This window comes from Carcharhinus amblyrhynchos, chromosome 33 (genome assembly GCF_965287045.1).
Source record: "Carcharhinus amblyrhynchos chromosome 33, sCarAmb.v2.hapA, whole genome shotgun sequence".
Taxonomy (NCBI): Eukaryota; Metazoa; Chordata; class Chondrichthyes; order Carcharhiniformes; family Carcharhinidae; genus Carcharhinus; species Carcharhinus amblyrhynchos.
Genome location: NC_137356.1, coordinates 2,573,620 through 2,585,393, shown reverse-complemented (window position 1 = coordinate 2,585,393; position 11,774 = coordinate 2,573,620). Strand labels below are relative to the sequence as shown.

The following is an 11,774-nucleotide window of genomic DNA, read 5'->3' as shown; positions in this document are numbered from 1 at the left end:
ACTCAGCAGCTGGTGTTTACAGATAATAGTTTTTCTGGGCTGGAGAATCGCGCTGTCCCACATGTCGAAATTGACAGGATTCGAAGCACCCTCCTTCTGAGCACCATCATCGGTGTGCGCTGCTTCACGTGTCAGTAATTCCAAGCATAGGCTAATTCATCAAATTCACTTCATCCCAGTGCTTATAAAGGACTCTGTTCAAGAACGAAATGTCCACTTGATTGTTTAATCCGATAATAATGTGGCAGCAGAGCTGAGGACTGCTTACTCGACAATAATGCTGGGCGCAAGGCCAGATATTACTAATGGCCTTGCTTTTAAACTTTAATGACAAATGGGGTCTCTTCCAAATGCTGCTTCTCTGTTCCTACTGTAAAAAAGCTCTCAGTATTAATGGAGACGGGATTGAAAGACAAGCTGTTAAAAGCCCAAAGGTTTCACTCCCTTAGCACCAGCTCGCTAATCAATGTCTCATAACAAAAGGATTCTTTATCAGCAAGCCTCGTGAACATTTTGTCGTTGGTCCCCAGGGTTTTGTTCATATCTTTGTCTGTTACTTTGGGCCTAATTAGCTGCGCTTCTGGGCTTCTCACTTCAATTTGAAAAGCCCTTCCCTTGCTGCGCATTGTCTACTCTGTCAAACAAGAACAGGTATTGCACTGTGACCATATCTCAGCCAAAACCTTTCATGGGATAGTATCTTGGCACAATGCCGACACTTCATCACTGTACACTGTTCCTTATTAAAATTCTTCCTTTAGTTTGCCTGCTCTGGGTGGTGCTGCTGGGGGCCAAGCCCCAGGGGGAGTGGTACTGCTGGGGGCCGGGCCCCGGGCGGTGCTGCTGGGGGCTGAGCCCAGGGAGGGGGGCGGTGCTGCTGGGGGCTGGGCCCCGGGAGGGGGGCGGTGCTGCTGGGGGCCGGGCCCCGGGAGTGGGGGGGGGTGCTGCTGGGGGGCCGGGCCCCGGGGGGGGGGGGGGGGGGTGCTGCTGGGGGCCGGGCCCCGGGGGGGGGGGCGGTGCTGCTGGGGGCTGGGCCCTGGGGGGAGTGGTGCTGCTGGGGGCCGGGCCCTGGGAGGGGGGCGGTGCTGCTGGGGGCCGGGCCCTGGGAGGGGGGCGGTGCTGCTGGGGGCCGGGCCCCGGGAGGGGGGCGGTGCTGCTGGGGACCGGGCCCCGGGGACGTGGTGCTACTGGGGGCCGGGCCTGGAAGGGTCAGTAAAATGCCCATCTAAGCTAAACCCCATTTACCAGTATTTGGCCCATGCTCCTATAAACCTTTCCTATCCATGTATCTGCCCAAATGCCTTTTAAATGTTGTCAGTGTCCCTGCCTCAACCACTTCATTCCACATACGTATCACCCTCTGTGTAAAACAATTGCCCCTCAGGTTCCCATTAATTCTTTCCCCTCTTAACCTAAAGCTCTAATTCTCGATCTTCCAAACCTGGGAGAAAGACCGTGTGCATTCACTCGATCCATGCCTCTCCTGATCGTATACACATATATCAGATTTTTGACTTTCCCGCACTATCTCTTGAATCCTGTGTGATCTAAATATCACTTGTGAGTTTTAATTGTTCAGAGTGGCTTGCTTGACAGAAGCATGTCAGAGAGGGGAATTTCAGTTCCCTCTCTCAAAGGGGAAGGATGTGTTTGCGACTGTACTTGTGTTTTCTTGTCCAGCGCTGACTCTTGCTGTGTTTCACTTTCAGTATGGCCCCGGGGGTTTTCAGGACACGAAGCAGTTTCAGATTGAGAGGAAGGCACCGAATGCTTACGTGCTGCAGGGTTGGCAGCGTTCCTTCCCCAGCGTCAAGGAGCTGCTCGAGAATCTGAAGGGCTGCATGCTCAAATCTGGAAATGAGAGCTACATTGTTAAGAAGTGTTGTCCACCTCTTCCACACGGTAACCAGCATCACAGGCACAGATACTTCAGAAATGTCTTTGATTTATAGTTTATTCCTCAGTCCCATAACCGTGTACCGGACCTGGGTGGGCACTGCCTGTGCTGCTGAGCATTGGGGGCTGCAGTGACTCTTATCCTTTTCCTTTTTGACTAGTCTCAAAGTGGTGTTAGTATTGATATCAAAGCAGTGGCTGTGTCTATGTAGTTTCTTTCACATTCCAGTGTGTTTGTGACACAGTCTAACTGAGGAGAGAGAGCCCCATTCTCATGCCACTCTGTTCCTTTCACCTTCAGATTGCTTTGGGCAGTGCTTAGCTTTTCTCCCTCTGGCACACTCACCCTTCCCCTCACTGGACACCAGCGGGCACTGAGTTCCCAAACTCACATTATAACTGTCGTCACGGTCTCGGTTCACACTCGTGTGCTCTCCCTGTGTGTCTGCTGTCCGCCAATTGAACTTTCGTTTTGAGGGTAGCACGGTCGTTAGCACAGCGACAGAGACCTGGGTTCGGTTCCCGGGTTGGATCACAGTGCAGAGTCTGCACATCCTCCCTGTGTCTCTCTCACACACACACACACACACACACACACACACACACAGTCCAAAAGCTGTGAATGTTAGTGCTAATTTGCCCCTTGCCAGGGAGACTAGCTAGGGTAAATCAGTGTGGTTACAGGGCTAGGGCTGAGATGGGATTATTGGCTATGCAGATTTGATGGACTGTGTGGCCACCTCTTTCTCCGTAGGGATTCTATGCTTAACTCTGAATGTCCTGTGAATCTTTTGATGAAAATAATGAAAATCTTTAAATTGTTCAAAGACTCAGTTTCTTCATTTCTCTCACAACCTGAACCATCAACTCCCTTCATCGATCATGCAGGGTTCTTCATCCACTGGCCATCTCCACCTCACTGTCTCCTTGCACCTGCTCGCTCCAGCTATCCCAACAGCTTCTCTCCTTCCTTTAGCCTGCCTTCAGTCTCACACTTTAACTCTGTTTCTGTCTGGTTCTGAGGGTTGTCACCTTGCTGTCTCAAGCACCCGGCCAGGTTGCCATGGCCTGGGGCCTGTTGGCTGCCCAGCTGAACGTTGATGGTGTGTGGGTGAGGGAGACCCGATCGAGAGGGAGGGCAGCCGGGTTGAATTGACTGAAGCTCCTTGACAAACTGTGATCTACTTTGACTTTCAGAATTCTCCAATTTGCTGGTGACGAGGAGTGTGAAAGACAATGAAGTGCGGCCACTGACAGCTCAGCTAAACCTGAGCCAGCTCAGCTTCCACCAGATACGGAAAGAGGAGATCATTCAGGTGCGTTTGTGCTTCAATCTGAGAGAGGGGTTTGTAATTATACATGATGCTGTCCAATCTACACTTTCCTCAAAGAACAAAATCAGCCTGGGAAACAGGCCCTTCGGCCCAATGAGCCCACACCGCCATCTCAACACCACCTCTCTACCCATGACCCCTATCTAATGTTTTATGGCCATCCAGATTGAGGGACTCCTTCAGGTCTATTCTCCGAGGGGCAGATTGACAGGATGTCTGATGTTTTGCCCTCATCATTTATAAAGTCTGTCTATGGCACAGTGGTTAGCGCTGCTGCCTCACAGCACCAGGGACCTGGATTTGATTCACTGTCTTTGTGGATTCTGCACGTTCTCCCCGTGACTGTGTAGGTTTCCTCCGGGTGCTCCGGTTTCTTCCCACAGTCTAAAGATGTGTCAGTTGATTTGGCTGTGCTAATTGACCCTGATGTCAGGGGGATTAGCAGGGTAAATGCATGGGGTTATGGGGATAGGGGCTGGTTGGGATTGTGGTCGGTGCAGACTCAGTGGGCCAAATGGCCTCCTTGTGCACTGTAGGGATACTATGATTCCACAGTGGCTCCTCACTGGTCAAAAACCTCAAAAGGGAATATAATTTTAAACATGCCGTGATAACAGTGGATGAGGAAGATCATTTAACCCAACCTTTTCTAGCCACCTACAATGTCCCTACAACCTCTCTGCTGGAACATCCACTCCTTCCCATTTCTTTTCAACCTTTCCAAAATGTTCTTTACTTCCATCAAGCAAACATAATTCCTGCCATCAACCCCATAACACAGCAGGTTAAATTTGAGTCTGCCTTTTATCTACCATGTACACTGACTCCTATTTCCCTTTCGTGCTCCCTTCTGAAATTGCAAAGCCTGTTGTTCCAGTGTCTCCACATTGCATAAACACCTCTCGCTCAATCCAGCCCACTGGCAAGCTTTCGTTTTCTAAAGTGTTTCTGAAAGAAAAATGTGGAACTCTGGGCCAGAGTCCCTGCATCAATGCTTCATGGTGTTTGTGTGAAATTTGTTTCAGTGTTTTGGTAAAAATAGTGATGAAGGTTTTGAGGGAGTACACTGGGTTTGTACACTGGATTTGTACACTGGATTTTGAGGGGAGTACACTGGGTTTGTACACTGGGTTTTGAGGGGAGTACACTGGATTTTGAGGGGAATACACTGGGTTTGTACACTGGATTTTGAGGGGAGTACACTGGGTTTGTACGCTGGATTTTGAGGGGAGTACACTGGGTTTGTACGCTGGATTTTGAGGGGAGTACACTGGGTTTGTACACTGGATTTTGAGGAGAGCATACTGGATTTTGTACACTGGATTTTGAGGAGAGTATACTGGGTTTGTACACTGGATTTTGAGGGGAGTACACTGCGTTTGTACACTGGATTTTGAGGAGAGTATACTGGATTTTGTACACTGGTTTCTTCAGATGATTGCAGGGTCAGGAAGGTGTTTACTCGGTGTTGTCATGTCGGTGGTTTGGCTCCTGGTTCAGTGATAATGTTCTGGTTGATGTTTAGCATGCAATCTTTCGTAGAAAGAATGCTGTTGTGTTTTGTGGTCAAAGGTATTTTCCTTTAGTGTTTTTGAGAAGAAACATTCGAATCATGCTGTGGGGTCACTCTTTTTCCTTTATCATGTCTCGGATTTTCTCCTGTCTTTCCCAGCTGAAATCATTGAGTCTTTCCTGCAGTCCAGCTTGTCAGTCTCAAATAACCCTTCCCAAGTTCACATTCTGCATGTGCAGCTGGGGTGCTGAGAGTCACCAAGCTGTTTGACTGCAGGTGGCATTGCAGCTGAGCCTAGTTGGCACTTACCAATCAGGATTAATGAGTGCCGTGCTCCTGGTGTGTTTCCACTCCCTAATCCATCAGATTTTGGGTCTGTAGTAACCCCGGTGTCACTTCAACTGAGCCTCACACACACAAACATAGAAATCAGGTGCAGGAGGAGGCCATTTGGCCCTTCGAGCCTGCACCACCATTCAATATGATCATGGCTGATCATGCACTTTCAGCATCCCACTCCCACTTTCTCCCCACACCCCTTGATCCCTTTAGCCTGAACATATCTCATGAACCGGCCCCAGCTGCTTTCTGTGGTAGAGAATTCCACAGGTTCACGACTCAGAGTGAAGAAGTCCTTCCTCATCTCAGTCCTGAATGACTTACCCTGTATTCTCATACTGTGAGCCCTAGTTCTGGACTTTCCCAACATCGGGAGCATTCTTCCCGCGTTTAGCTTGTCCAGTCCCATCAGGATTTCTATGAGATCCCCTCTCATTCTTCTAAATTCCAGCGAGTATAAGCCCAGTCGATCCAGTTTTTCTTCATACGTAAGTCCTGCTATTCCAGGTGTCAGTCTGGTGAACCTTTGCTGGACTCCCTCAGTAGCAGCAATGTCCTACCTCAGACTGGGAGGTCACATGGCCTTGAGATTGTACGCCAGTCTGTAATTTTAGTACATGGGTCGCACAGTGAGGAGCTGGCTTTCTCACTGCAATTGGGGTCAGCAACGATGGAAATGGCAGTTTCTCAAGCAGAGGAATGGGGGGGAGGAGTGGGAGCTGCCAGGATCCATCAAAAGGTACCTTGGGCTCATTGAAACAAGCTGCAGTCAGGTGTGTCAGTGTGATCAGTGGTCTGGTTATTGGATGTGAATATTGTCATCGATTGAATCTGACTTTGTAACGAGCAGTGATGGAGGACCATGTATTTCTTTAGATTATTTCCTTTCCTCTTTGAGCCCTCCACAACTCCCAACCTGGGATCTGCTTGCAAAGCCCTCAGCCCTTGTCCACGCTGCCCTTCCTGTCTGTGCAGAGTCTGCATGTTCTCCTCGTGTCTGCATGGGTTTTCTCCGGGTGGTCCGATTCCCTCCCACAGTCCTTAAGATGCGCCAGTTAGGGTGCATTGACCGTGCTAAATTCTCCCTCAGTGTACCCGAGCAGGCGCCGGAGTGTGGCGACTAGGGGAATTTCATAGTAACTTCGTTGTAGTGTTAATGTAAGCCTACTTGTGACACTAATAAATGCGCTTAAAAAGACTTCTATTGGACCCAGTTATTTTGATGCCCAGAGCACAGTCCCATTTGCAAACATCACAATCAAACAGTGAGTTTCAGCGCTCAAGATCTGATTCCACGACAGTAAATCAAGTCAGAGGATAGAATTCTGCTGATCCTGTAGGAATCCCTCGTGTTTGGAGAACAAAGTAGAAATGTGCGGAGGTGGCTGTCTCAACCCACGGTTTACATCAGCTGTGCTGTCGCTGGACAGTGAGCGTTCCGGACAGCAGCCACCATCATCACTAACGTTGATTTCTGTCTGCAGGAGCACCACCTGGGCCGGGGAACCAGGATGAATATCTACGCTGGCCGCTTCTGTGAAGGTGACACTGAGGAGGAAGAAGAAATGGACTCTTCCAGTTTAGCATGCCACAGTGAAGCGAGGGACATCCGTGTGGTGTTGAAAGTGCTGGATCCCAGCCACAGGGATATTGCACTGGTGAGGACAGAAAGCAATCTGTGACAGTCAGGACAGCATCAGTAATTGGTCAAACTCCATACGGGGCCTGCGTGCGATTGAAAGAAATGCTTTCATTTCTATCGTCCCTTTTCACAACCTCCGGATGTCCTGACTCACTTTTCAGTCAATGCAGTAATACTGAAATGGCATCACTGCTGTAAACAGGAAATGTGTCAACCAATTTACACGTAGCAAGCTCCGACAAGCAGCAGTGTGACAATGCTGTTCCCTTTTAAATGATGCCGTGGAACCTTTTACACACATCAGCTCGGCCTTCGCTTAATCCCTCAACGGGCACCTCTGACAGTGCCGCACTCCTTCAGCACTGACCCTCTGACAGTGCCGCACTCCCTCAGCGCTGACCCTCTGACAGTGCCGCACTCCTTCAGTACTGACCCTCTGACAGTGCGGCACTCCCTCATCACTGATCCTCTGACAGTGCGGCACTCCCTCAGTACTGACCCTCTGACAGTGCGGCACTCCCTCAGCACTGACCCTCTGACAGTGCGGCACTCCCTCAGCACTGACCGTCCCACAGTGCGGCACTCCCTCAGCACTGACCCTCTGACAGTGCGGCACTCCCTCAGCACTGACCCTCCGACAGTGCGGCACTCCCTCAGCACTGACCCTCCGACAGTGCGGCACTCCCTCAGCACTGACCCTCCGACAGTGCGGCACTCCCTCAGCACTGACCCTCCCACAGTGCGGCACTCCCTCAGCACTGACCCTCCCACAGTGCGGCACTCCCTCAGCACTGACCCTCCCACAGTGCGGCGCTCCCTCAGTGCTGACCCTCTGACAGTGCGGCGCTCCCTCAGTACTGCGGTGCAATGTCAGTTTAGATGATGTGTGTCTGTCCCTGGGGGTGTTGAACCCATGACCTTTTGCCGCCGAGGTGAAAATGTTCCCCGCCGAATGAGGATTGTGGTTACCCAACAAGATGCAGCATTGAAGGTGTCACTTCAGTGGGAGGGAGAGGTTTAACAATGCGGATTGACAGAGAGAGACTGGGGCAGTTGGCAACACCAGCGACAACTCTGCTTAGGAGCTGTGCAAGGATTGAAGAGTTTGAATGTTGTACTGACAACTTCTCGGTCATGCAGCTGAAAGACAGCCAAAATATAGGCATCTAACATCCTTTACCCTGAGGATGTGAAGGGGCGATTATCACCTGTTTACTGCCCAGAGTCTCATTGTTCCAACAGGGTAAATGAGTCAGACCAGAGATTGAAATGAATAAGTGTTAAAATAAGAAGAATGGGAAAGGACCATTGTCATCTTAAAAAGCAAATGTCAGCATCGAGCAAACATTCCCTCAATGAGTTAATTTGAAGAGCCAACTCTTTCAGTAATAATTTGCTCAATGGGATGGGTGAGGCAGAAAGCTGCTGTTTAAAATGCTGCAGCTTGTCTGAGTGCCCTCAGTTTAACTTGCAGGGTGTCACTCACTCTCCTCGCAGTTTGGGTATGTGTTGATTGATCTGCTGATTGTTCCTGTCTGTTTGTTTTGCAGGCCTTCTTTGAGCTGGCCAGTCTGATGAGTCAAATCTCTCATGCTCACCTGGCTTTCGTTCATGGAGTCTGTGTGCGAGGCTCAGAAAGTAATTCAGAACTCTTTCATTCTTTAAAATGTTGATGCTTAATCTTGTGATTGTTTGTACGGTGGTGCCAAAACCCCCGATAGTTTCTCTATGACTGTTCATCCTCAGCAATGGGTCACTGGAACATTTCTGCTCCCATTCCACACCCTCTTCTCAGCAATTCCCAAATGTTCAGCTCGGGATCTGTGCTGTGGAGACGGGGACAGCAATGGAATACCAGCTAGGCAGCCCCTTCCTGCAGCAAGTCACTGAGGAGGCAGGAGAGATCAAATAAATGTGTTTACTTCCACTGGCCATCCTGATGCCAATTCCCAGGGAGAGGCTGCAGCCCCGACACCCCAGTCAATGTGCCCCCGATCCCTCAGCAAGGGAAGCATTCACTGGCCCGAACAGGAGGCGGCCATTCAGCTGTTAACTGGAAATACCAGGAACAAATCCCATTCCCGGGGCTCTCTGATTGTTAACCAGGAACTAATCCTATTCCTGGGGCTCTCTGATTGTTAACCAGGAACAAATCCCATTCCCAGGGCTCTCTGATTGTTAACCAGGAACTAATCCCATTCCCGGGGCTCTCTGATTGTTAACCAGGAACAAATCCCATTCCCGGGGCTCTCTGATTGTTAACCAGGAACAAATCCCATTCCCGGGGCTCTCTGATTGTTAACCAGGAACTAATCCCATTCCCGGGGCTCTCTGATTGTTAACCAGGAACTAATCCCATTCCCGGGGCTCTCTGATTGTTAACCAGGAACAAATCTCACTCCCAGGGCTCTCTGATTGTTAACCAGGAACTAATCTCACTCCCGGGGCTCTCCCTGTATCTTTGAATATTTATCTAGTATCCATTACAATTTATCCTGTGTGCTGAATTGAGACAGAGTAGAGGCTCCCTCTGTATTCAAGTCATACAAACACGTTAGCCCCTGTTTTTAACCAGACTGTAGAAATGGACATGGGAAACAACTTGGTATTCTTGGAGGGGAAAAGAAGCCAGGGAGAAGATGCAGATATTTGATGTGTTAAAGTTTTAAAGTTCATTTATTAGTGTCACAAGTAGGCTTACATTAACACCGCAATGAAGTTACAGCGAAATTCCCCGAGTCGCCACACTTGGACGCCTGTTCGGGTACAGGCATCGAGAGATAATTTAGCACGGCCAATGCACCCTAACCAGCACGTCTTTCAGACTGTGGGTGAAAACCGGAGCACCCGGAGGAAACCCACGCAGACAAGGAGAGAATGTGCAAATTCCACACAGGCAATGACCCAAGCTGGGAATCGAACCTGGCTCCCTGGCACTGTGAGGCAGCAGTGCTAACCACTGTGCCACGGTGCAGAGATGTTGAAAGGTACAGGGATGTTGTCCAAAATGGCCACCTACTGTTATTAGTCATGTTTTTGTCTGTGCTGCACCTAAAACAAACATCCTACCCAACAACACAGGTTTGCAGCGACGCCAGCCCTCTGCCCCTCTGGTTCACTGAGAGGATACTGACAGAGTACATTCTGCTCTGACACTATCATGCTACAGTGTGACTCACAGTCCTCTGCTTTGCATGTTATTTTTGGACCCTGTTGACTGTTTTCTTCTCCCTGGTCATTCAGTAAGCTCACTGCTCAACTAGTGTTCATCAAAGCTTTCAACTTCTGCCGTTAAGACCTGACATATCCTGCAATCCTCACACTTCCGATTGTCACATTTCAAAGAGCAAAGTCAGTCTGTCTTGTTCTTCTGACTCATTGCCAGAATTTTGTAACTAGTCACCCACAGCCTGGTTTTCATGTTGAACTGCCTTTACCCACAAGAGCTGTGCCTTTACGGGATAGGAAAGATTAAACACAGTTCCCTCATAACAGCCAGTCCCAACTAACATGGGATATGAAGAAAACAGGACTTGGAATGACTTGGGTCACTGACTGTGGAGTTTGCACATTCTCCCTGTGTCTGTGTGGGTTTCCTCCAGGTGCTCCAGTTTCCTCCCACATTTTAAAGATGTGCGGGTTAGGTGAGTTGGCCATTCCCCTTAGTGTCAGGGGATTAGAAGGGAAAATGCATGGGGATAGGGCCTGGGTGGGATCAGTGCGGACTCGATGGCCGAATGACCACCTTCTTCACTGTGTGGATTCTGTAATTCTGTGAAAGACTCAGGTGGTACTCTCCAAGCGTAATTCAAAAAGCTGTGATTGTGGTGGCCCTTCCTCAAGGACACTGGGTTACAAAGGGGAACAAGTGATGCCTCAGTCATCCAGAGCCTTGGTCAGATCCAGTCTCAAATATTATCCAAAGATGTGCAGGTTAGATGGATTGGCCATGATAAATGTGTGGGCTTCTGGGGCTGGGTGGGAGAGAGGACCTGGGTAAGATACTCTGTCAAACAGTCAGTGCAGAGACATGACCTGTTCCACACTGTAGGGATTCTGTGATTGCGCTCAGATCTGGGCTGCTCATGAAGGATATATTTGAATTGGAAGAGGGTGAAGTTCAGATCCCCCAACACTTTAGAAGGTTCAGTAAGGGCAGTTGGATAAACTCCCTCACCAAAGACAGAGGGGTGATCTGATCATTGTGTTTGAGGTGTTGAGCTAAATACAGAGAAACTATTTCCCACACTGAGGCTCGGGATGCTGAAGGTCTGGAGTTTCTGAGACTGAGATCAATAGGTTTTGGGTGGGGAAAGGGTTTGAGGATATGAAACATCATCAGACTGAGGCAAAGGTCACTCAGCATCTAATGGAACCACAGAACAGGTTCAAAACCTTAAACCCTAGCTTATAATGTTCCTCAGTTTTAAGGTTCATTTATTACTGTCACCAACAGGCTTAGAATAACATTGCAGTGAAGTTATTGTGAAAATCCTTCAGTCACCACACTCTGGCGCCTGTTCAGGTCAATGCACCTAACTAGTATGTCTTTCAGACTGTGGGAGGAAACTGGAGCACCCTGAGGATTTCCACCACACGCACTTCCCTCAGTGAAAATCAGTGGCAGCTTCTCCACGCATTACTGATCACACTGCCTGTTTTTCTGATGAGAGCTACAATTAGAATACACATCATTTCATATGTCTGGGAAGCTGTACACTCTGCTTACTGTTCCTGTAGTGCCAACATGATAAGGTGTTTCCTCCTGTTAATGCAGCAAAACACACCACAGTTCTGGTCACACCAAAATAGAAAGGGTATTATTAAACTAGAAAGAGCGCAGAAAAGATTTACTAGGATGCTACTGCAGCTTGATGGTTTAAGTTATATGGAGAGGCTGGATAGACGGGGACTTTTTTCTCTAGAGCATAGGAAGTGACCTTATAGAGGTTTACAAAATAACGAAGGGCACAGATCAGTCAGATCGTCAACATCTTTGGCCATCTCTAAAACTAGAGGGCATAGGTTTAAGGTGAGAGGGGAGAGATAC

General features: G+C 49.1%; 1 protein-coding gene across 3 annotated transcripts in view; it reads left to right on the top strand.

Moving 5' to 3' along the window:
- LOC145361134 (non-receptor tyrosine-protein kinase TYK2-like) overlaps positions 1-11,774 on the top strand; it is a 97,142-nt gene that overhangs the window by 67,521 nt on the left and 17,847 nt on the right. For all 3 annotated transcript variants that reach the window (XM_080216760.1, XM_080216761.1, XM_080216759.1), the window contains exons 10-13: positions 1,710-1,902; positions 3,094-3,212; positions 6,567-6,740; positions 8,275-8,362. In XM_080216760.1, the coding sequence (XP_080072886.1) occupies positions 1,710-1,902; positions 3,094-3,212; positions 6,567-6,740; positions 8,275-8,362 (574 nt within the window). The remainder of the gene's footprint in view (positions 1-1,709; positions 1,903-3,093; positions 3,213-6,566; positions 6,741-8,274; positions 8,363-11,774) is intronic.